Source organism: Osmerus eperlanus, chromosome 6 (assembly GCF_963692335.1).
Source record: "Osmerus eperlanus chromosome 6, fOsmEpe2.1, whole genome shotgun sequence".
Lineage (NCBI taxonomy): Eukaryota > Metazoa > Chordata > Actinopteri > Osmeriformes > Osmeridae > Osmerus > Osmerus eperlanus.
In genome coordinates, this window is record NC_085023.1 from 1528453 (window position 1) to 1553716 (window position 25264).

General features: G+C 50.9%; 1 protein-coding gene across 3 annotated transcripts in view; it reads right to left on the reverse strand.

The window, feature by feature from the left end:
• psme4a (proteasome activator subunit 4a) overlaps positions 1-25264 on the reverse strand; it is an 87566-nt gene that overhangs the window by 18727 nt on the left and 43575 nt on the right. For all 3 annotated transcript variants that reach the window (XM_062462953.1, XM_062462955.1, XM_062462954.1), the window contains 12 exons: positions 22450-22505; positions 22160-22258; positions 20886-20948; positions 15539-15634; positions 14737-14868; positions 14235-14444; positions 13605-13741; positions 12959-13012; positions 12655-12784; positions 8854-8935; positions 1074-1227; positions 698-764 (listed from right to left, as the gene is read on the reverse strand). In XM_062462953.1, the coding sequence (XP_062318937.1) occupies positions 698-764; positions 1074-1227; positions 8854-8935; positions 12655-12784; positions 12959-13012; positions 13605-13741; positions 14235-14444; positions 14737-14868; positions 15539-15634; positions 20886-20948; positions 22160-22258; positions 22450-22505 (1280 nt within the window). The remainder of the gene's footprint in view (positions 1-697; positions 765-1073; positions 1228-8853; positions 8936-12654; positions 12785-12958; positions 13013-13604; positions 13742-14234; positions 14445-14736; positions 14869-15538; positions 15635-20885; positions 20949-22159; positions 22259-22449; positions 22506-25264) is intronic.

Here is a 25264-nt window from a genome sequence, read left to right on the forward strand (position 1 = left end):
GTGTGTGTGGGTGTGACAGTGTGTGTGTATGTGAGTGTGACAGTGTGTGTGAGTGTGACAGTGTGTGTGTGTGTATGTGTGAGTGTGACAGTGTGTATGTGTGAGTGTGACAGTGTGTGTGTGTGTGACAGTGTGTGTGTATGTGTGACAGTGTGTGTGTGTATGTGTGAGTGTGACAGTGTGTGTGAGTGTGACAGTGTGTGTGTGTGTGACAGTGTGTGTGTGTGTGACAGTGTGTGTGTATGTGAGTGTGACAGTGTGTGTGAGTGTGACAGTGTGTGTGTGTGTGTGACAGTGTGTGTGTGTGTGTGTGTGACAGTGTGTGTGTATGTGAGTGTGACAGTGTGTGTGAGTGTGACAGTGTGAGTGTGACAGTGTGTGTGTGTGTGACAGTGTGTGTGTGTATGTGAGCGTGACAGTGTGTGTGAGTGTGACAGTGTGTGTGAGTGTGACAGTGTGTGTATGTGTGAGTGTGACAGTGTGACAGTGTGTGTGTGTGACTGTGTGTGTGTGTGACAGTGTGTGTGTATGTGTGACAGTGTGTGTGTGTATGTGTGAGTGTGACAGTGTGTATGTGACAGTGTGTGTGTGTGTGTGTGACAGTGTGTGTGTATGTGTGACAGTGTGTGTGTATGACAGTGTGTGTGTATGTGTGACAGTGTGTGTGTGTGTGACAGTGTGTGTGTGTGAGACACACCTCAGTCATCTGGTCTCTGGTCAGGTCTTTGGGTTGTTCCTCTGGTGGGGCATATGTCATCAGCTTCCTGCACACACACACGCCCACACACACACGCACACACACACGGTCAGAGTACATGCATATATGAGTTTGTGTGCATGTATGTGAATGTATAGATATAGTATACATGTGTGTGTGTGTGTGTGTGTGTGTGTGTGTGTGAATGTGCTTGTGTACAGTATGTGAGAATGTGTGTGTGAGCGTGTATATGGACATGATGTGTGTGTGTAGAGTATATGTTTGCGAGCATGTGTGTGCATGGGTACAGGATTGTGTCTGTGCAGTATGTGTGAGCAAGCATGCGTGTGGACAGGATGTGTGTGTGTGTGTATACCGTGGCCAGCTGTAATAGCCCCAGTGTGTCTTCTCTATGAACACACATCCATCCCAGTCCTTCTTGCAGCGGGGCAGGGAGCTGCTGTTGTACTGGAGCCACTGGTTATCAGGCCGGTCCCCTGCCACCAGCCCCCCAGTCTGGGATACCCCACCTGGGGAGAGCAGGGCAGGTGAGCATGTAGTTACAGGTAAACAGACATAGTAGACAGGTAGGGTAGACAGGTAAGGGTAGACAAGTAGGGTAAACTGGTAGATAGACAGGGTAGCAGACAGGGTAGATTGTTAAGGGTAGAGAGACAGGGTAGACAGGCAGGGTAGACAGACAGGGTAGACAGGTAAGGGTAGAGAGGCAGAGTAGACAGGTAAGGGTAGACAGGCAGGGTAAACAGACAGGGTAGACAGGCAGGGTAGACAGGTAAGGGTAGACAGACAGGGTAGACAGACAGGGTAGACAGACAGGATAGACAGGCAGGGTAGACAGGCAGGGTACACAGGCAGGGTAGACAGGCAGGGTACACAGGCAGGGTAGACAGACAGGGTAGACAGGCAGGGTAGACAGGCAGGGTAGACAGGCAGGGTAGAGAGACAGGGTAGACAGACAGGGTAGACAGGTAAGGGTAGACAGGCAGGGTAGACATGCAGGGTAGACAGGCAGGGTAGACAGACAGGGTAGACAGACAGGGTAGACAGGCAGGGTAGACAGGCAGGGTACACAGGCAGGGTAGACAGACAGGGTAGACAGGCAGGGTACACAGGCAGGGTAGACAGGCAGGGAAGACAGACAGGGTAGACAGGTAGGGTAGACAGGCAGGGTACACAGGCAGGGTAGACAGACAAGGTAGACACGCAGGGTACACAGGCAGGGTAGACAGGCAGGGAAGACAGACAGGGTAGACAGACAGGGTAGACAGACAGGGTAGACAGGTAGGGTAGACAGGTAAGGGTAGACAGGTAGGGTAGACAGGTAGGGTAGACAGGGTAGCAGACAGGGTAGATTGTTAAGGGTAGACAGGTAAGGGTAGACAGACAGGGTAGACACAGGGTAGACAGACAGGGTAGACAGGTAAGGGTAGAGAGGCAGAGTAGACAGGTAAGGGTAGACAGGCAGGGTAAACAGACAGGGTAGACAGGCAGGGTAGACAGGTAAGGGTAGACAGACAGGGTAGACAGACAGGGTAGACAGACAGGATAGACAGGCAGGGTAGACAGGCAGGGTACACAGGCAGGGTAGACAGGCAGGGTACACAGGCAGGGTAGACAGACAGGGTAGACAGGCAGGGTAGACAGGCAGGGTAGACAGGCAGGGTAGAGAGACAGGGTAGACAGACAGGGTAGACAGGTAAGGGTAGACAGGCAGGGTAGACATGCAGGGTAGACAGGCAGGGTAGACAGACAGGGTAGACAGACAGGGTAGACAGGCAGGGTAGACAGGCAGGGTACACAGGCAGGGTAGACAGACAGGGTAGACAGGCAGGGTACACAGGCAGGGTAGACAGGCAGGGAAGACAGACAGGGTAGACAGGTAGGGTAGACAGGCAGGGTACACAGGCAGGGTAGACAGACAAGGTAGACACGCAGGGTACACAGGCAGGGTAGACAGGCAGGGAAGACAGACAGGGTAGACAGACAGGGTAGACAGACAGGGTAGACAGGTAGGGTAGACAGGTAAGGGTAGACAGGTAGGGTAGACAGGTAGGGTAGACAGGGTAGCAGACAGGGTAGATTGTTAAGGGTAGACAGGTAAGGGTAGACAGACAGGGTAGACACAGGGTAGACAGACAGGGTAGACAGGTAAGGGTAGAGAGGCAGAGTAGACAGGTAAGGGTAGACAGGCAGGGTAAACAGACAGGGTAGACAGGCAGGGTAGACAGGTAAGGGTAGACAGACAGGGTAGACAGACAGGGTAGACAGACAGGATAGACAGGCAGGGTAGACAGGCAGGGTACACAGGCAGGGTAGACAGGCAGGGTACACAGGCAGGGTAGACAGACAGGGTAGACAGGCAGGGTAGACAGGCAGGGTAGACAGGCAGGGTAGAGAGACAGGGTAGACAGACAGGGTAGACAGGTAAGGGTAGACAGGCAGGGTAGACATGCAGGGTAGACAGGCAGGGTAGACAGACAGGGTAGACAGACAGGGTAGACAGGCAGGGTAGACAGGCAGGGTACACAGGCAGGGTAGACAGACAGGGTAGACAGGCAGGGTACACAGGCAGGGTAGACAGGCAGGGAAGACAGACAGGGTAGACAGGTAGGGTAGACAGGCAGGGTACACAGGCAGGGTAGACAGACAAGGTAGACACGCAGGGTACACAGGCAGGGTAGACAGGCAGGGAAGACAGACAGGGTAGACAGACAGGGTAGACAGACAGGGTAGACAGGTAGGGTAGACAGGTAAGGGTAGACAGGTAGGGTAGACAGGTAGGGTAGACAGGTAGACAGGCAGAGTAGACAGGCAGAGTAGACAGACAGGGTAGACAGACAGGGTAGACAGGCAGGGTAGACAGGCAGGGTACACAGGTAGATAGACAGGGTAAACAGGTAGGGTAGACTGGTAAGGGTAGACAGGTAAGGGTAGACAGATAGGGTAGACAGATGGGGAGACAGGCAGGGTAGACAGACAGGGTAGACAGGTAGATAGACAGGGTACACAGGCAGGGTAGACAGACAGGGTAGACAGGTAGGGTAGACTGGTAAGGGTAGACAGGTAGGGTAGACAGGTAAGGGTAGACAGGTAGGGTAGACAGGTAGGGTAGACAGGTAGACAGGCAGAGTAGACAGGCAGAGTAGACAGGCAGGGTAGACAGACAGGGTAGACAGACAGGGTACACAGACAGGGTAGACAGGTAGGGTAGACTGGTAAGGGTAGACAGGTAGGGTAGACAGGTAAGGGTAGACAGGTAGGGTAGACAGGTAGGGTAGACAGGTAGACAGGCAGAGTAGACAGGCAGAGTAGACAGGCAGGGTAGACAGACAGGGTAGACAGACAGGGTAGACAGGCAGGGTAGACAGGTAGATAGACAGGGTAAACAGGTAGGGTAGACTGGTAAGGGTAGACAGGTAGGGTAGACAGACAGGGTAGACAGGCAGGGTAGACAGGCAGGGTAGACAGGTAGGGTAGACAGGTAGATAGACAGGGTAGACAGGTAGGGTAGACTGGTAAGGGTAGACAGGTAAGGGTAGACAGACAGGGTAGACAGATGGGGAGACAGGCAGGGTAGACAGGTAGATAGACAGGGTAAACAGGTAGGGTAGACTGGTAAGGGTAGACAGACAAGGGTAGACAGACAGGGTAGACAGGCAGGGTAGACAGGCAGGGTAGACAGGTAGGGTAGACAGGTAGATAGACAGGGTAAACAGGTAGGGTAGACTGGTAAGGGTAGACAGACAGGGTAGACAGATGGGGAGACAGGCAGGGTAGATGTCGTAAAAGTTGAAGATGTAACCTTTTATCCTGTATAAGAATGAAACTGTTCACCATTCTTTGTGTGCAAAGGGAGGCTTACCCTCAAACATGAACTCTGGGAATCACTAGGCTTATGTAAACAAGGTGACCTGGGCTGACCACTATCTTACTGGAGAGGCCATAAAATATGTTTAACCTTATCTGTAGTAAGTGAATCATATGGTCAGCCTAGGAGGGGTTAGATAACTTTGTAAGTTTCCACTGCTAGGGACGCACGCACACACGTGCACGCGCGTGATACCTCTGGGATCGATCACCTTGACAGCTGATATGCAGGGGAGGGGATTTCCCACCAATATGTTTAAATGGTTTTACATGAAGACTAGAGAACCAACTCTGTGACCACCATGGTGTGTGGCCTTTTATATCCTTGTGGTCCAGCCGCAAGTAATAAAGCTTTCTTAACTTCTTCACTGACTGACTGTGCAAACTTGACAGATTAATATTTCTTACAGTAGAGAGGCAGGGTAGAGAGGCAGGGTAGATAGGCAGGGTAGATAGGCAGGGTAGAGAGGCAGGGTAGAGAGGCAGGGTAGATAGGCAGGGTAGAGAGGCAGGGTAGAGAGGCAGGGTAGATAGGCAGGGTAAAGAGGCAGGGTAGAGAGGCAGGGTAGATAGGCAGGGTAGATAGGCAGGATAGATAGACCAGGGTAGAGAGGCAGGGTAGAGAGGCAGGGAAGAGAGGCAGGGTAGATAGGCAGGGTAGATAGGCAGGGTAGAGAGGCAGGGTAGATAGGCAGGGTAGACAGACAGGGTAGACAGAGAGGGTAGACAGACAGGGGTGCAGACTTGCAGAGCTGCTGGTAGGGTAGACAGGTAGGGTAGAGAGGCTGGGGTTAGGACACAGACTTACAGAGCTGCTGGTAGGGTAGACAGGTAGGGTAGAGAGGCTGGGGTTAGGACACAGACTTACAGAGCTGCTGGTAGGGTAGACAGGTAGGGTAGAGAGGCTGGGGTTAGGACACAGACTTACAGAGCTGCTGGTAGGGTAGACAGGTAGGGTAGAGAGGCAGGATAGATAGACCAGGGTAGATAGGCAGGGTAGAGAGGCAGGGAAGAGAGGCAGGGTAGATAGGCAGGGTAGATAGGCAGGGTAGAGAGGCAGGGTAGATAGGCAGGGTAGACAGACAGGGTAGACAGAGAGGGTAGACAGACAGGGGTGCAGACTTGCAGAGCTGCTGGTAGGGTAGACAGGTAGGGTAGAGAGGCTGGGGTTAGGACACAGACTTACAGAGCTGCTGGTAGGGTAGACAGGTAGGGTAGAGAGGCTGGGGTTAGGACACAGACTTACAGAGCTGCTGGTAGGGTAGACAGGTAGGGTAGAGAGGCTGGGGTTAGGACACAGACTTACAGAGCTGCTGGTAGGGTAGACAGGTAGGGTAGAGAGGCTGGGGTTAGGACACAGACTTACAGAGCTGCTGGTAGGGTAGACAGGTAGGGTAGAGAGGCAGGATAGATAGACCAGGGTAGATAGGCAGGGTAGAGAGGCAGGGAAGAGAGGCAGGGTAGATAGGCAGGGTAGATAGGCAGGGTAGAGAGGCAGGGTAGATAGGCAGGGTAGACAGACAGGGTAGACAGAGAGGGTAGACAGACAGGGGTGCAGACTTGCAGAGCTGCTGGTAGGGTAGACAGGTAGGGTAGAGAGGCTGGGATTAGGACACAGACTTACAGAGCTGCTGGTAGGGTAGACAGGTAGGGTAGAGAGGCTGGGGTTAGGACACAGACTTACAGAGCTGCTGGTAGGGTAGACAGGTAGGGTAGAGAGGCTGGGGTTAGGACACAGACTTACAGAGCTGCTGGTAGGGTAGACAGGTAGGGTAGAGAGGCTGGGGTTAGGACACAGACTTACAGAGCTGCTGGTAGGGTAGACAGGTAGGGTAGAGAGGCAGGATAGATAGACCAGGGTAGATAGGCAGGGTAGAGAGGCAGGGAAGAGAGGCAGGGTAGATAGGCAGGGTAGATAGGCAGGGTAGAGAGGCAGGGTAGATAGGCAGGGTAGACAGACAGGGTAGACAGAGAGGGTAGACAGAGAGGGTAGACAGACAGGGGTGCAGACTTGCAGAGCTGCTGGTAGGGTAGACAGGTAGGGTAGAGAGGCTGGGGTTAGGACACAGACTTACAGAGCTGCTGGTAGGGTAGACAGGTAGGGTAGAGAGGCTGGGGTTAGGACACAGACTTACAGAGCTGCTGGTAGGGTAGACAGGTAGGGTAGAGAGGCTGGGGTTAGGACACAGACTTACAGAGCTGCTGGTAGGGTAGACAGGTAGGGTAGAGAGGCAGGATAGATAGACCAGGGTAGAGAGGCAGGGAAGAGAGGCAGGGTAGATAGGCAGGGTAGATAGGCAGGGTAGAGAGGCAGGGTAGATAGGCAGGGTAGACAGACAGGGTAGACAGAGAGGGTAGACAGACAGGGGTGCAGACTTGCAGAGCTGCTGGTAGGGTAGACAGGTAGGGTAGAGAGGCTGGGGTTAGGACACAGACTTACAGAGCTGCTGGTAGGGTAGACAGGTAGGGTAGAGAGGCTGGGGTTAGGACACAGACTTACAGAGCTGCTGGTAGGGTAGACAGGTAGGGTAGAGAGGCTGGGGTTAGGACACAGACTTACAGAGCTGCTGGTAGGGTAGACAGGTAGGGTAGAGAGGCAGGATAGATAGACCAGGGTAGATAGGCAGGGTAGAGAGGCAGGGAAGAGAGGCAGGGTAGATAGGCAGGGTAGATAGGCAGGGTAGAGAGGCAGGGTAGATAGGCAGGGTAGACAGACAGGGTAGACAGAGAGGGTAGACAGAGAGGGTAGACAGACAGGGGTGCAGACTTGCAGAGCTGCTGGTAGGGTAGACAGGTAGGGTAGAGAGGCTGGGGTTAGGACACAGACTTACAGAGCTGCTGGTAGGGTAGACAGGTAGGGTAGAGAGGCTGGGGTTAGGACACAGACTTACAGAGCTGCTGGTAGGGTAGACAGGTAGGGTAGAGAGGCTGGGGTTAGGACACAGACTTACAGAGCTGCTGGTAGGGTAGACAGGTAGGGTAGAGAGGCTGGGGTTAGGACACAGACTTACAGAGCTGCTGGTAGGGTAGACAGGTAGGGTAGAGAGGCTGGGGTTAGGACACAGACTTACAGAGCTGCTGGTAGGGTAGACAGGTAGGGTAGAGAGGCAGGATAGATAGACCAGGGTAGATAGGCAGGGTAGAGAGGCAGGGAAGAGAGGCAGGGTAGATAGGCAGGGTAGATAGGCAGGGTAGACAGACAGGGTAGACAGAGAGGGTAGACAGACAGGGGTGCAGACTTGCAGAGATGCTGGTAGGGTAGACAGGTAGGGTAGAGAGGCTGGGGTTAGGACACAGACTTACAGAGCTGCTGGTAGGGTAGACAGGTAGGGTAGAGAGGCTGGGGTTAGGACACAGACTTACAGAGCTGCTGGTAGGGTAGACAGGTAGGGTAGAGAGGCTGGGGTTAGGACACAGACTTACAGAGCTGCTGGTAGGGTAGACAGGTAGGGTAGAGAGGCTGGGGTTAGGACACAGACTTACAGAGCTGCTGGTAGGGTAGACAGGTAGGGTAGAGAGGCTGGGGTTAGGACACAGACTTACAGAGCTGCTGGTAGGGTAGACAGGTAGGGTAGAGAGGCAGGATAGATAGACCAGGGTAGATAGGCAGGGTAGAGAGGCAGGGAAGAGAGGCAGGGTAGATAGGCAGGGTAGATAGGCAGGGTAGATAGGCAGGGTAGATAGACAGGGTAGACAGACAGGGTAGACAGACAGGGGTGCAGACTTGCAGAGCTGCTGGTAGGGTAGACAGGTAGGGTAGAGAGGCTGGGGTTAGGACACAGACTTACAGAGCTGCTGGTAGGGTAGACAGGTAGGCTAGAGAGGCTGGGGTTAGGACACAGACTTACAGAGCTGCTGGTAGGGTAGACAGGTAGGGTAGAGAGGCTGGGGTTAGGACACAGACTTACAGAGCTGCTGGTAGGGTAGACAGGTAGGGTAGAGAGGCTGGGGTTAGGACACAGACTTACAGAGCTGCTGGTAGGGTAGACAGGTAGGGTAGAGAGGCTGGGGTTAGGACACAGACTTACAGAGCTGCTGGTAGGGTAGACAGGTAGGGTAGAGAGGCTGGGGTTAGGACACAGACTTACAGAGCTGCTGGTAGGGTAGACAGGTAGGGTAGAGAGGCTGGGGTTAGGACACAGACTTACAGAGCTGCTGGTAGGGTAGACAGGTAGGGTAGAGAGGCTGGGGTTAGGACACAGACTTACAGAGCTGCTGGTAGGGTAGACAGGTAGGGTAGAGAGGCTGGGGTTAGGACACAGACTTACAGAGATGCTGGGGGATGACAGGGATTTTCTTGTGTGGTCTCTTGAGCTGCTTCATGATTCCAGCCACAGCAGAGATCGCCACCTGGAGGACGACACAGACCCTGCAGGTAAACAGCATGTAGCTGCTGCATCGAGTAGCATGTACCTGCAGAGCCGGAGAGCTGCAGTTTCAGGACCGCAGTTCTAGGACCCTCGTTTTATCTGACAGCGCCACCTAGCAAATTGGATAACCATGGACCGGAACAAGATCATCAATATTTTCCTGCAGTAGTGAATGTAGGTTACGGCTCGACATTAAATTATAACAAGAAGAAGAAGAGGAAGTGATGAGGCTTGCTTCATAACAAGATGGACGAGAATCAGAGTGTAAGTAGCTCATTTGAATCACGTGTGGTTATGTATAGAACAATTCTGGTGTCTTGAATTGGACAATAAAGTTAACGTTAGCTAGCTAACTTCAACTTTGCTGTCGAAATCATTTCACGACACCGGAGTGGTTTTATAAATAACCACACGTGATTCACATTAGCTACTTTTACCAATGAGCTACACTGATTGCCAAACATACAACTGTTAACATCCAAGTTGAAGACAGAAAGTACTGTTTGTGGGGAATACTGCTTTGGTCGCATTCTTTTTGATCTTTTGGTCGCGAAAATCTATAAATCCTTCAACATGTTGCGCTCAAGAGTGGTTGATGGGGTGGAGGGAGGATGAAGAGTGGTTGATGGGGTGGAGGGAGGATGAAGAGTGGTTGATGGGGTGGAGGGAGGATGAAGAGTGGTTGATGGGGTGGAGGGATGAAGAGTGGTTGATGGGGTGGAGGGAGGATGAAGAGTGGTTGATGGGGTGGAGGGAGGATGAGGAGTGGTTGATGGGGTGGAGGGAGGATGAAGAGTGGTTGATGGGGTGGAGGGATGAAGAGTGGTTGATGGGGTGGAGGGATGAAGAGTGGTTGATGGGGTGGAGGGATGAAGAGTGGTTGATGGGGTGGAGGGAGGATGAAGAGTGGTTGATGGGGTGGAGGGAGGATGAAGAGTGGTTGATGGGGTGGAGGGAGGATGAGGAGTGGTTGATGGGGTGGAGGGAGGATGAAGAGTGGTTGATGGGGTGGAGGGAGGATGAAGAGTGGTTGATGGGGTGGAGGGATGAAGAGTGGTTGATGGGGTGGAGGGATGAAGAGTGGTTGATGGGGTGGAGGGAGGATGAAGAGTGGTTGATGGGGTGGAGGGAGGATGAAGAGTGGTTGATGGGGTGGAGGGAGGATGAAGAGTGGTTGATGGGGTGGAGGGATGAAGAGTGGTTGATGGGGTGGAGGGAGGATGAAAAGTGGTTGATGGGGTGGAGGGATGAAGAGTGGTTGATGGGGTGGAGGGAGGATGAAGAGTGGTTGATGGGGTGGAGGGAGGATGAAAAGTGGTTGATGGGGTGGAGGGAGGATGAAGAGTGGTTGATGGGGTGGAGGGATGAAGAGTGGTTGATGGGGTGGAGGGATGAAGAGTGGTTGATGGGGTGGAGGGATGAAGAGTGGTTGATGGGGTGGAGGGAGGATGAAGAGTGGTTGATGGGGTGGAGGGAGGATGAAGAGTGGTTGATGGGGTGGAGGGAGGATGAAGAGTGGTTGATGGGGTGGAGGGATGAAGAGTGGTTGATGGGGTGGAGGGATGAAGAGTGGTTGATGGGGTGGAGGGAGGATGAAGAGTGGTTGATGGGGTGGAGGGATGAAGAGTGGTTGATGGAGTGGAGGGATGAAGAGTGGTTGATGGGGTGGAGGGAGGATGAAGAGTGGTTGATGGGGTGGAGGGATGAAGAGTGGTTGATGGGGTGGAGGGATGAAGAGTGGTTGATGGGGTGGAGGGAGGATGAAGAGTGGTTGATGGGGTGGAGGGATGAAGAGTGGTTGATGGGGTGGAGGGATGAAGAGTGGTTGATGGGGTGGAGGGATGAAGAGTGGTTGATGGGGTGGAGGGAGGATGAAGAGTGGTTGATGGGGTGGAGGGATGAAGAGTGGTTGATGGGGTGGAGGGAGGATGAAGAGTGGTTAATGGGGTGGAGGGAGGATGAAGAGTTGGATGGAGCGATGCAGGTGTATTTGGTGGATGGATGTGATACTGCGATTGTTATTGTTTATTATTGTATATATTAGTGCTATCAAACGATTAAAATATTTTATCGCGATTAATCGCATTAATGTCATAGTTAACTCACGATTAATCGCAATTAATCTCACATTTTTATCTATTGTAAATGTCCCTTGATTTCTTTTTGTCCAATTATTTTTTCTCATTTTAATGCTCTAATCAACATGGAAAAGTGGATCGGATTTCTTGTTGCAAATGTTTTTTTAAAATTGAAAACAACATTGCAATCACCTGGCTTTGACGAGGGGGCGGAGAATTCGCATCAGCTGTGTGCTTGGCCATCAAGTGGTATTTCAGACTGGATGTGCTGCGATGATAGCTCAGTTCACAACGACAAAACACACAGATCCCTTTGGTCTTGTCAATGAACCATTTTGCAACTTTTTAAAAGGAAACTTTCCATTCAGAATCTTATTGGCATCCATTTTGGCGTCTCGCGCTCGCCATCCACTCAAAACCTAATGTTAGCCTACTACTCTTTAGCCGGCTCGCAAGCCCAAACAAGTGTGTGCGGCGTGCCTGTTGTTTTGTTTCCGGTCTAGCTAGATCCGGTGTGGTGTTGTAGTTTTTCGAACGTCAGTAATTGTTGCAACAGCATGTGAAAAAAACAAAAAAGTTTGCCAGGCCAAAAAGAAAGTTAATCTCGCAATAAGAAATTTGACGCCGTTAAAATGGGTTTGCGTTAACGCCGTTAAAAACGCGTTTAACTGGCAGCACTAGTATATATATTTTAAATATATCCATATCTGAATAATCAAATTCCCCAGTTTTCTTTGTTTCTTGCCTCTTTCAAACCATCGAATTAGCCTGTCTTGTTGCGATCTAGTGACACGCAATAGTATATTTCGTCATCCAATTCACTAGGTGGTGCTGTCAGATAAAACGAGGGTCCTAGAACTGCGGTCCTGAAACTGCAGCTCTACGGCTCTCCGGCTCTGCAGGTACATACTATTGGCTGCATCTGCAGCTCTGCAGGATCACCCAGGGTTACCCTGGAAGGAGCACTGCTCTTAGGGAGGTGTCTGTGTGTGTGTGTGGACCTTGCGGACCAGCAGAGAGTTGTGGTTGTGTGTGTGTATGTGTGTACCTTGTGGACCAGCAGAGAGTCGTTGTTGTGTGTGTATGTGTGTGTGTACCTTTCGGACCAGCAGAGAGTCATGGTTGTGTGTGTGTGTGTACCTTTCGGACCAGCAGAGAGTCGTGGTTGTGTGTGTATGTGTGTGTGTACCTTGCGGACCAGCAGAGAGTCGTGGTTGTGTGTGTATGTGTACCTTTCGGACCAGCAGAGAGTCGTGGTTGTGTGTGTATGTGTACCTTTCGGACCAGCAGAGAGTCGTGGTTGTGTGTGTATGTGTGTGTGTACCTTTCGGACCAGCAGAGAGTCGTGGTTGTGTGTGTATGTGTGTGTGTACCTTTCGGACCAGCAGAGAGTCGTGGTTGTGTGTGTGTGTGTGTACCTTGCGGACCAGCAGAGAGTCGTGGTTGTGTGTGTGTACCTTGCGGACCAGCAGAGAGTCGTGGTTGTGTGTGTGTGTGTACCTTGCGGACCAGCAGAGAGTCGTGGTTGTGTGTGTGTACCTTTCGGACCAGCAGAGAGTCGTGGTTGTGTGTGTGTGTACCTTGCGGACCAGCAGAGAGTCGTGGTTGTGTGTGTGTGTACCTTGCGGACCAGCAGAGAGTCGTGGTTGAGGCTCTTGACGAAGAAGAGAACTGCAGCAGCAGGAAGAGGGTGGTCGTCTCTTAGCAACAGGGACAGGAAGCCGATGGCAATGTGCTCAAACTTCCACGGCCTGGAACACGGGAGTTGTCATAGTAACCACCTGATATCTTCAGATACAACCTTTCAAACACGACCTTTAAATCAATCAGTCATTGACACTAGCTGCTCAGGTGACCCAGAGCACAAACATGACCCCTGACCCCCACATGACCCCCACATGACCCCCGCTACATGTGGGACCTACATGTTTCTGTTGCTGAGGCAGTCCAGTAGCTCCTCCACCAGATTCTCGTACCTCCTGCAGGAACACACCAGTCAGTCTGACACACTCCCTTAAACACAGTACCGTGTGTGTCTCTGTGTGTGTGTGTGTGGGCGTGTGTATATGTATGTATGTATGTATGTATGTATGTATGTATGTATGTATGTATGTATGTATGTATGTATGGTGTGTGTGTGTAAGGTGTGTATGTAAGGTATGTGTGTAAGGTGTGCGTGTAAGGTTTGAGTAAGGTGTGTGTTTGTAAGGTGTGTGTGTGTATGTAAGGTGTGTGTAATGTGTGCGTGTGTGTAAGGTGTGTGTTTAAGGTTTGAGTAAGGTGTGTGTGAGGACCTACCTGACAGAGTCAGTGTTTCTGGTGTGTGTGAGGACCTACCTGACAGAGTCAGTGTTTCTGGTGTGTGTGAGGACCTACCTGACAGAGTCAGTGTTTCTGGTGTGTGTGAGGACCTACCTGACAGAGTCAGTGTTTCTGGTGTGTGTGAGGACCTACCTGACAGAGTCAGTGTTTCTGGTGTGTGTGAGGACCTACCTGACAGAGTCAGTGTTTCTGGTGTGTGTGAGGACCTACCTGACAGAGTCAGTGTTTCTGGTGTGTGTGAGGACCTACCTGACAGAGTCAGTGTTTCTGGTGTCTTGTCTCAGCAGGCCGTCTGCCGTGCGCTCCTCAGAGGGCATGGCGTCCAGGAGGAGGGGCTTCCCTGACGTCAGCAGCAGCTTCGCCACGGCAACGCACTTTTCAGGGATCTATAGGTCAGAGGTCAGGTCAGCACAGAGCAGGGCAAGAAAATAACAGTTTTACTTGGTGGCACTGGTATAAGTAGGAGCACCAGCAAAGATTTAGGAGCATACACTGAATATTAAGGAGCACCACAACTACAATGATTATTTTATTGATTTAATCTGCACGCTAGTTAACTCCTTGTCACGTGACAATGGAGCTCAGAGACAAGGAGTGACTGACGGCTAATATTAACCTAAAATCTGCATTAAAGTTTAGAACGTAAAGATGAAGTTTAATTGGTTATGCAATGTTAGAACTGTGGTTCTAGGGCCACAATTTGGGGCGCATATGTGACCAAAATTGTCGTAATTTCAAGCCCTGCAGAGTGTGTGCGTGTGTGTGTGCACACTGTGTGTGTGTGTGTGTGTGTACACACTGTGTGTGTGTGTTCAGGAGCGTGTGTGTGCACACTGTGTGTGTGTGTGTACACTGTGTGTGTGTACTGTGTGTTCTCACAGAGAAGTCGATGCCGATGGTCTCGTAGTGCCGGTGGATCTTGTCTGCCAGGTCGTCAAACAGCCGTACGATGGAGGGCTTCTCCAGGGACATGGCTGGGCTCAGGCTGCAGAGCACCAGGGCTGGCCAGGTCAGGCTGATGCACTCCCAGTCATGCAGGTTGGCCAGACACACCCCTGTGTGGCTCCCCAGCAGGCAGTATAATGCACCCTGGAGGGGGGTTAGGAGGACTGGCTAGCACCCATCCTACACGTCTCATGTACATTATTCAATTAATGAAATATACCCACTTATACCCCCAACACCCTCATCCCACCCTCCAACCCCCTCATCCCTCCCCCCTCTTCCCTCCCTCCAACACCCTCATCCCTCCCCCCTCTTCCCTCCCTCCAACACCCTCATCCCTCCCCCCTCTTCCTTCTCTCTAACCCCCTCATCCCTCTAACCCCCTGATCCAAATGCTAGGCTACAGCAGTGCCTCGGAGCTGTACTCCTCTGGTACCTTGAACTGCTGCTGGCTGATGTCTGTGCGAGCTGGCTGCAGGAAGTCCAGGACGCGGGGGATGAGGTCACGGCAGCAGAAGTTGTAGGTCCCAAGGGCAGTGAACAGCACTGTCTGGGCGCGGCTACGCACCTGCAGGGTAACACACGTCACCTTACAGCTCTGGTGCTGCACTCAGCACACACATCTACAGACATACTGACTTTGGTCTCACCTGACTGGAGGTATGTGGGTGTGTGTGTGGTCTGACCTGACTGTAGGTGTTTGTGTGTGTGTGTGTGGTCTGACCTGACTGTAGGTGTTTGTGTGTGTGTGTGTGGTCTGACCTGACTGTAGGTGTGTGTGTGTGTTTGTGTGGTCTGACCTGACTGTAGGTGTTTGTGTGTGTGTGTGTGGTCTGACCTGACTGTAGGTGTGTGTGTGTGTTTGTGTGGTCTGACCTGACTGTAGGTGTGTGTGTGGTCTGACCTGACTGTAGGTGTGTGTGTGTGGTCTGACCTGACTGTAGGTGTGTGTGTGTGTGTGTGTGTGGTCTGACCTGACTGTAGGTGTGTGTGTGTGGTCTGACCTGACTGTAGGTGTGTTTGTGTGGTCTGACCTGACTGTAGGTGTGTGTGTGTGGTCTGACCTGACTGTAGGTGTGTGTGTGTGTTTGTGTGGTCTGACCTGACTGTAGGTGTGTGTGTGTGGTCTGACCTGACTGTAGGTGTGTGTGTGTGGTCTGACCTGACTGTAGGTGTGTGTGTGTGTTTGTGTGGTCTGACCTGACTGTAGGTGTGTGTGTGTGTTTGTGTGGTCTGACCTGACTGTAGGTGCTGGTAGACAGTCTCAGCAGGTCCTTCATCAGCTCCTGGTGGATACTCCTGTACTGACATCCTTCTACTGTGAGCTTACGCAGCTGACAACACACACACACACACAGACTTGAGGAGGAAAATGTACATATGGAAACCTGTAGTACCAGAGGTGTAAACCAGTGTAAACCTGTAGTACCAGAGGTGTAAACCAGTGTAAACCTGTAGTACCAGAGGTGTAAACCGGTGTAAACCTGTAGTACCAGAGGTGTAAACCAGTGTAAACCTGTAGTACCAGAGGTGTAAACCTGTAGTACCAGAGGTGTAAACCAGTGTAAACCATTAGTACCAGAGGTGTAAACCATTAGTACCAGAGGTGTAAACCATTAGTACCAGAGGTGTAAACCATTAGTACCAGAGGTGTAAACCATTAGTACCAGAGGTGTAAACCATTAGTACCAGAGGTGTAAACCATTAGTACCAGAGGTGTAAACCATTAGTACCAGAGGTGTAAACCATTAGTACCAGAGGTGTAAACCTGTAATACCAGAGGTGTAAACCATTAGTACCAGAGGTGTAAACCTGTAATACCAGAGGTGTAGTAGTAGTAGTAGTTTATTTGAACATGTAAAAAATATATAAAATTAAAAAATATATATATACAGACATGCATACATATATAAAATTAAAATGACAGCTTAATAAGGTAATGTACTTCTCAGCATAATCTTCCAAAATTATTGTAAGTAATTCAAATGAGAAATTCCCATGTTCAAAAAGGAGTAGGAAGAAGTTCATAACAAACTTTTCAAGTCCTACCCCCTTTCTCTATCTTTATCCTTTAGTTAAATACAAAACAATTTGATGCTTCTCTTATACATACATCTTTACATACACCGTAAATCTACCTAGCTACTGTTCACATAAACCCATGCATTCACATAGATACAGATGCATACATACATGCATACACATTCACATTTTTTTCTTCTTTCTTTTCCATCTATCATCTTCATTTCCGTCTATCTACAGCAAATCAAATAATAACACCTCCATAGTAGACTTAGTAAGTAGACCAAGGAACCTGTATACAATACTATCACCTCGAGTCCTTTTTGTATCCATTTAATATATTCAGTTTAAATAGTCTTTTAAAATTACTTATTGTTGTACATAATTTCATCTCTTCACTGCAGCTGTTCCATACATTTAGAATTTGTTCTCATAAGTTTCTTTTTAAATACAAATGTCCCTCTTAAGTGATGTTTGCTCTCTCTCATTTGAAACAACCCTTGAATACTGTTCGATAGCTGTTGATTAGTTATTTTGTAAATAATTTGTGCAGTTTTGAAGTCAACAATATCTCTGAATTTTAGTGCTTTTAATTTAATTAACAGTGGAGTAATTGGTGCTCTATAAGTGGTTTTATTTACAATTTTTAAGGCTCTCTTTTGAAGGATGAATATAGGTTCAGTGTTGGTTTTGTAAGTGTAAGGTGTAAACCTGTAGTACCAGAGGTGTAAACCTGTAGTACCAGAGGTGTAAACCTGTAGTACCAGAGGTGTAAACCAGTGTAAACCTGTAGTACCAGAGGTTGAAATTAACTTTACCTGTCGTCAAAGGGACGATGAAAAAGATGTCTGGGACAGTTCAACACAGACTTTGAGACATAGAGCTACTCCACCCATGGGCGGCGGCAGGGTAAGGCTTGGTTGGGCTACAGCCACACCAAGAATTGTGTTATCCCCACCATGAAACAAGCAAGAAAATGGTGTATTCTATTGTGTATGTATTCACATTGAAATTCAGACATTGATTTGAGCCCCACGACTGTACGGATTAGTTAAATAATATTGCAAATAACCTAGACCCATGTCAGAATGTCAAAATGCAAAAAAACCCAAATTTACATTTTGGGACAGGTCAAGTTCAGTTTGGGACGGTTAGTGGGACAGTGAGGAAAAAAGTTAGTTGTGAGCCCTGGTAACAGTAGCGCGTATGTAACAGTAGCAGGTGTGTAACAGTAGCAGGTGTGTAACAGTAGCAGGTGTGTAACAGTAGCGCGTGTGTAACAGTAGCAGGTGTGTAACAATGTGTGTAACAGTAGCAGGTGTGTAACAGTAGCGCGTGTGTAACAGTAGCAGGTGTGTACAGTAGCAGGTGTGTAACAATGTGTGTAACAGTAGCAGGTGTGTAACAGTAGCAGGTGTGTAACAATGTGTGTAACAGTAGCAGGTGTGTAACAATGTGTGTAACAGTAGCAGGTGTGTACAGTAGCAGGTGTGTAACAATGTGTGTAACAGTAGCAGGTGTGTAACAGTAGCGCGTGTGTAACAGTAGCAGGTCTGTAACAGTAACGTGTGTGTAACAGTAGCAGGTGTGTAACAATGTGTGTAACAGTAGCAGGTGTGTAACAGTAGCGCTTGTGTAACAATGTGTGTAACAGTAGCAGGTGTGTAACAGTAGCAGGTGTGTAACAGTAGCGCATGTGTAACAGTAGCAGGTGTGTAACAGTAGCAGGTGTGTAACAGTAGCGCGTGTGTAACAGTAGCAGGTGTGTAACAATGTGTGTAACAGTAGCAGGTGTGTAACAGTAGCGCGTGTGTAACAGTAGCAGGTGTGTAACAGTAGCAGGTGTGTAACAGTAGCAGGTGTGTAACAGTAGCGCGTGTGTAACAGTAGCAGGTGTGTAACAATGTGTGTAACAGTAGCAGGTGTGTAACAGTAGCGCGTGTGTAACAGTAGCAGGTGTGTAACAATGTGTGTAACAGTAGCAGGTGTGTAACAGTAGCAGGTGTGTAACAGTAGCGCGTGTGTAACAGTAGCAGGTGTGTAACAGAGATGGGGATTTGACATGATTTCACTATTCGAATAGTATCCAAAATGATTTTCGAATATCCGGATAATCAATTTTTTTTAATGCGGTTCCGTTATGTAGGCTAATAGGCCGTAAGGTGAACCCTGTTATCGATTCAACCCGCTCCACAGTCTGGCATTTACACAATCTTTAGCTGTGAAAAAAATGAACGAGTCGTGTTAAGCTACCAAAAAAAAGTTTGTCGCTGAAATTCCAGTCGATTGTCGATGCGTCTATGTTTTATGCAGAACTAGTTCCTTCAGAGCGTAATAGTATTTTGGTGGCATGGTTCGACACATGATCGTTCTACACCAATAAGGTAACTGCTTTTTGTCAACATGGATGGATATGGTTGGCAAATAGAGGATCTGACCTTGCACATTACAGTGTTTCCTCTATGTTTATTTTGCCGTGGCGACCCGCCACGACTAAATTTCTGCCGCCATGGTATCAGAAATATGGCTGTACAAAATTTTAGGACGTCTATGTGATTGTGATTAGAGTGCATGTTGGAGAATAGCACGGATACGCGCTTCACACCGCAGTTGAGATTGTGCGTCTTTGAGAAGTCGTATAGCTAACTTGTCAGTTAATTTAAGCCTGTTATTGTATTAGTCTATAGTTCTTGCTAATTTAAATGAAGTTAACTGGTGATCTTCGTTGTTTGTATTATTCCCCTGCTAGCTAAATTGCACGTCTGTTGATTCGATAGCGATTGCTGCCTTTGCTTACGTTTGTATTTTCGGTGCATTAGTAGTTTTAATTAATAAATAGTGGGTTAATTGTTATTATTTGCTACAGAATGCTTAGCCTATCAAGCTCAAATGAAGCAGAAAGTGTACATACTTTCGAGTACCTTAATCGATAGGCTACTGACCAACGTCAATTATTAATACGTCAATTAATAATTGGCCGCATTTATGCCATTTAGAACATACTTTATGAGTGGAAGGTCTGTAAGTAGCCTAACCTTATTGCTTTAGGGGAAATAGGACGAGGGGGGGGGGGGGGGAGACAGACTTATGTCGTTGTTGTAACATTCAATTCATTCATTCTTCCACAAATGAAAACAACACTGATCAACCATAAAAACAATCTTTAAGAAAAATATGAAATATGACATATAAAAATGTACAAAACAGAATAAGGAATAACAGATTAAGGACACTCAATCGTCAGTGTCAGGACAGTTATCTTCCAGTTCCTCAGTTTCTTTTGTGTTGGCACAATTACAACAACGACATAAGTCTGTGCAACACAGTCCTGCAGAAAAACATGAACATCTGCCTGTCTCACAGGCACTTTTGCAGCCGCAGTGTATCACATGCAAAACACAGTCAGGGGCCGAATTTCTGTTACGTGCAAGGTCTCATCCTATATTTGCCAAACATATCCATCCATGTTGACAAAAAGCAGCTACCTTATTGGTGTACAACGATCACGTGTCGAACCGTGCCACCAAAATACTATTACGCTCTGAAGAAACTAGTTCTGCATAAAACATAGACGCAACGATAATCGACTGGAATTTCAGCGACAAACTTTTTTTGGTAGCTTAGCACCACTCGTTCTTTTTTATGAGCTAAAGATTGTGTAGATGCCAGACTGTGGAGCAGGAATCATTTTCTAAAAGACTTTCCGTGGTTCACCTTGCGGCCTATAATTAGCCTGACATGACGCAAAGCATACAGTAAACACATGAACAGAACCACCACACATTCTGGCAATAATTGTGACTGTTAAGCTATTAGATTAAATAAGGGTTAAATAAAGAAAACAAATGAATGATCAATTTATTAACTTGACGAAAAGACAATGAACTTGAAAAAATGCTGCTTCTTCAGACGTAGGCTCTTAAACTTGGCGGAATAACGCTTACCCTACTATTATGTGAAATGAGATTAAACTCATTGGGTAGGCTATCCTTGATTAAAACGAAAGACATACATGAAACAATATGTAATATTAACTTGGGTATTAACTTGGAACCGGAATCCTATAGGATACGGTGTAACACCACACAAATGCAAAAATAAATAGCCGATTACGCTACGCTACTGGTAAAAAATGTAATAAGCCACAACTGCATTAACCCCATGCATTTTTATTCAGGAAAATGAGCTTATAAACATGCTCAGGGGAAAGGCGAGTACGGAGTCGATTTATGAGCAGGCCGGCCTAGAACAGACTCTCTTTGCAGGAACTGAGGTTACGAGCTCCTGCTTAGCCAGGACACTAAGCTTCTTGTAGAGCCAAATGAAATGACAAGAGACTCGCAGCAGAACGCAGGGTCACGTAGCCTACCTTTTTTGATTATGTTTTCATCATTTCTAACGTCACAACTATTAGAATTCACAACACATAGAAAGCTTATTTAAATTTTTCATTAAAAAAAAACTATTTTACTATACTAACTTACTTTAGGATATCCGGGTATTCGATTAACCACGCCCATCCCTAGTGTGTAACAGTAGCAGGTGTGTAACAGTAGCTCTTACCTCGTGCTGTAGCATCACACGGTCGATCAGCAAGGCTCTGATGTGCTGTTTCCTCCCATGTAGCTGCAGACCACAAAAGAAGAAACATGAGGAACTCCAGATATGCACACTCGCACCATCCCTTCACCCCCCCGTAGTCCTGGAGGACTCTTCCACCCCCCCGTAGTCCTGGAGGATTCTTCCACCCCCCCGTAGTCCTGGAGGACTCTTCCACCCCCCCGTAGTCCTGGAGGACTCTTCCACCCCCCCGTAGTCCTGGAGGACTCTTCCACCCCCCCGTAGTCCTGGAGGACTCTTCCACCCCCCCGTAGTCCTGGAGGACTCTTCCAACCCCCCGTAGTCCTGGAGGACTCTTCCAACCCCCCGTAGTCCTGGAGGACTCTTCCAACCCCCCGTAGTCCTGGAGGACTCTTCCAACCCCCCGTAGTCCTGGAGGACTCTTCCACCCCCCCCGTAGTCCTGGAGGACTCTTCCACCCCCCCGTAGTCCTGGAGGACTCTTCCAACCCCCCCGTAGTCCTGGAGGACTCTTCCAACCCCCCCGTAGTCCTGGAGGACTCTTCCAACCCCCCCGTAGTCCTGGAGGACTCTTCCAACCCCCCCGTAGTCCTGGAGGACTCTTCCAACCCCCCCGTAGTCCTGGAGGACTCTTCCAACCCCCCCGTAGTCCTGGAGGACTCTTCCACCCCCCCCGTAGTCCTGGAGGACTCTTCCAACCCCCCCGTAGTCCTGGAGGACTCTTCCACCCCCCCGTAGTCCTGGAGGACTCTTCCACCCCCCCGTAGTCCTGGAGGACTCTTCCAACCCCCCCGTAGTCCTGGAGGACTCTTCCACCCCCCCCGTAGTCCTGGAGGACTCTTCCAACCCCCCCGTAGTCCTGGAGGACTCTTCCAACCCCCCCGTAGTCCTGGAGGACTCTTCCACCCCCCCCGTAGTCCTGGAGGACTCTTCCACCCCCCCCGTAGTCCTGGAGGACTCTTCCACCCCCCCCGTAGTCCTGGAGGACTCTTCCAACCCCCCCGTAGTCCTGGAGGACTCTTCCACCCCCCCGTAGTCCTGGAGGACTCTTCCACCCCCCCGTAGTCCTGGAGGACTCTTCCACCCCCCCGTAGTCCTGGAGGACTCTTCCACCCCCCCCGTAGTCCTGGAGGACTCTTCCACCCCCCCCGTAGTCCTGGAGGACTCTTCCACCCCCCCCGTAGTCCTGGAGGACTCTTCCACCCCCCCGTAGTCCTGGAGGACTCTTCCACCCCCCCGTAGTCCTGGAGGACTCACCCTGTTCTCCATGGACTTCTTCACCAGGTTGAAGCTCTTCCAGCGAGAGTCAAACTCATGTTTGTGAGAGCCTTTGAAGTGCAGCAGGTCACTGATGATCTGGCAGGGGCAAAAGGAACATCAGAAGCAGCTAACACTGGCCATGCACATTAAATAGGCAGGTAACATTACAACGTTGCCATGTTGGCAGATTAAATAGGTAGGTAACACTGTAACGTTGCCATGTCAGCAGGTAACAGTGTACCGTTGCCATGGCTGCTGATTAAAAATGCGCTCCTCAGATCTCCTACCTTGATGATGGAGAAGAGAGACTTGGTGTCGTCCTCAGAGTGCTCCAGGATGTGATCTGAGGAGACAGACACATGCAACAGTCTGGTGAGGGAGGAGGGGTATGAGGGGGTAGAAGAGATAGGAGGGGGTAGAGGAGGTAGGAAGGGGTAGGAGGGGAGAGAGGAGGGGGTAGAAGGGGAGAGAGGACGTAGGAGGGGGTAGAGGAGGTAGGAAGGGGTAGCAGGGGAGAGAGGAGGTAGGAGGGGAGAGAGGAGATAGGAGGGGGTAGAGGAGGTAGGAAGGGGTAGGAGGGGAGAGAGGAGATAGGAGGGGGTAGAGGAGGTAGGAGGGGGTAGAGGAGGTAGGAAGGGGTAGGAAGGGTAGAGGAGGTAGGAGGGGGTAGAAGGGGAGAGAGGACGTAGGAGGGGGTAGAGGAGGTAGGAAGGGGTAGGAGGGGAGAGAGGAGATAGGAGGGGGTAGAGGAGGTAGGAAGGGGTAGGAGGGGAGAGAGGAGATAGGAGGGGGTATAGGAGGTAGGAAGGGGTAGGAAGGGTAGAGGAGGTAGGAAGGGAGAGAGGAGGTAGGAGGGGGTAGAGGAGGTAGGAGGGGAGAGAGAGGTAGAGGAGGTAGCAAGGGGTAGGAGGGGAGAGAGGAGGTAGGAGGGGGTAGAGGAGGTAGGAAGGGGAAGGAGGGGAGAGAGGAGGCAGGAGGGGGTAGAGGAGGTAGGAAGGGGTAGGAGGGGAGAGAGGAGATAGGAGGGGGTAAGGACGGGGTAGAGGAGGTAGGAGGGGAGAGAGGAGGTAGAGGAGGTAAGGAGGGGGTAGAGGAGGTAGGAGGGGGTAGGATGGGAGAGAGGAGGTAGGAGGGGGTAGAGGAGGTAGGAAGGGGTAGGAAGGGTAGAGGAGGTAGGAGGGGGTAGAGAGGGGGGGGGTAGGGGAGAGAGAGGTAGAGGAGGTAGCAAGGGGTAGGAGGGGAGAGAGGAGGTAGGAGGGGGTAGAGGAGGTAGGAAGGGGTAGGAGGGGAGAGAGGAGGCAGGAGGGGGTAGAGGAGGTAGGAAGGGGTAGGAGGGGAGAGAGGAGGTAGGAGGGGGTAGAGGAGGTAGGAGGGGGTAAGGACGGGGTAGAGGAGGTAGGAGGGGAGAGAGGAGGTAGAGGAGGTAAGGAGGGGGTAGAGGAGGTAGGAGGGGGTAGGATGGGAGAGAGGAGGTAGAGGAGGTAGGAGGGGGTAGAGGAGGTAGGAGGGGGTAGGAGGGGAGAGAGGAGGTAGGAGGGGAGAGAGGAGGTAGGAGGGGGTAGGAGGGGAGAGAGGAGGTAGGAGGGGGTAGAGGAGGTAGGAGGGGGTAGAGGAGGTAGGAAGGGGTAGGAGGGAGTAGAGGAGGTAGGAGGGGGTAGAGGAGGTAGGAAGGGAGAGAGGAGGTAGGAGGGGGTAGAGGAGGGGAGAGAGGAGGTAGAAAGGGGTAGGAGGGGAGAGAGGAGGTAGGAGGGGGTAGAGGAGGTAGGAAGGGGTAGGAGGGGAGAGAGGAGGCAGGAGGGGGTAGAGGAGGTAGGAAGGGGTAGGAGGGGAGAGAGGAGATAGGAGGGGGTAAGGACGGGGTAGAGGAGGTAGGAGGGGAGAGAGGAGGTAGAGGAGGTAAGGAGGGGGTAGAGGAGGTAGGAGGGGGTAGGATGGGAGAGAGGAGGAAGGAGGGGGTAGAGGAGGTAGGAGGGGGTAGGAGGGGAGAGAGGAGGTAGGAGGGGAGAGAGGAGGTAGGAGGGGGTAGGAGGGGAGAGAGGAGGTAGGAGGGGGTAGAGGAGGTAGGAAGGGGTAGGAGGGAGTAGAGGAGGTAGGAGGGGGTAGAGGAGGTAGGAAGGGATAGAGGAGGTAGGAGGGGGTAGGAGGGGGTAGAGGAGGTAGGAGGGGGTAGAGGAGGTAGGAGGGGGTAGAGGAGGTAGGAAGGGGTAGAGGAGGTAGGAAGGGGTAGAGGAGGTAGGAGGGGGTAGAGGAGGTAGGAGGGGGTAGAGGAGGTAGGAGGGGGTAGGAGGGGAGAGAGGAGGTAGGAGGGGGTAGGAGGGGAGAGAGGAGGTAGGAAGGGGTAGAGGAGGTAGGAGGGGGTAGAGGTGGTAGGAGGGGATAGGAGGGGGTAGAGGAGGTAGGAGGGGGTAGAAGAGGTAGGAGGGGGTAGAGGAGGTAGGAGGGGGTAGGAGGAGGTAGGAGGGGGTAGGAGGAGGTAGGAGGGGGTAGAGGAGGTAGGAGGGGGTAGAGGAGGTAGGAGGGGAGAGAGTAGGTAGGAGGGGGTAGAGGAGGTAGGAGGGGGTAGAGGAGGTAGGAGGGGGTAGAGGAGGTAGGAGGGGGTAGAGGAGGTTGGAGGGGGTAGAGGAGGTAGGAGGGGGTAGAGGAGGTAGGAGGGGGTAGAGGAGGTAGGAAGGGGTAGAGGAGGTATGAGGGGGTAGGAGGGGAGAGAGGAGGTAGGAGGGGGTAGAGGAGTTAGGAGGGGGTAGAGGAGGTAGGAAGGGGTAGAGGAGGTAGGAGGGGGTAGAGGTGGTAGGAGGGGGTAGAGGAGGTAGGAGGGGGTAGAGGAGGTAGGAGGGGAGAGAGGAGGTAGGGGGGGTAGAGGAGGTAGGAGGGGAGAGAGGAGGTAGGAGGGGGTAGGAGGAGGTAGGGGGGGGTAGAGGAGGTAGGAGGGGAGAGAGGAGGTGGGGGGGTAGAGGAGGTAGGAGGGGGTAGAAGGAGGTAGGGGGGGGTAGAGGAGGTAGGAGGGGGTAGAGGAGGTAGGAAGGGGTAGGAGGGGAGAGAGGAGGTAGGAGGGGGTGGAGGGGGTAGAGGAGGTAGGAGGGGGTAGAGGAGGTAGGAGGGGGT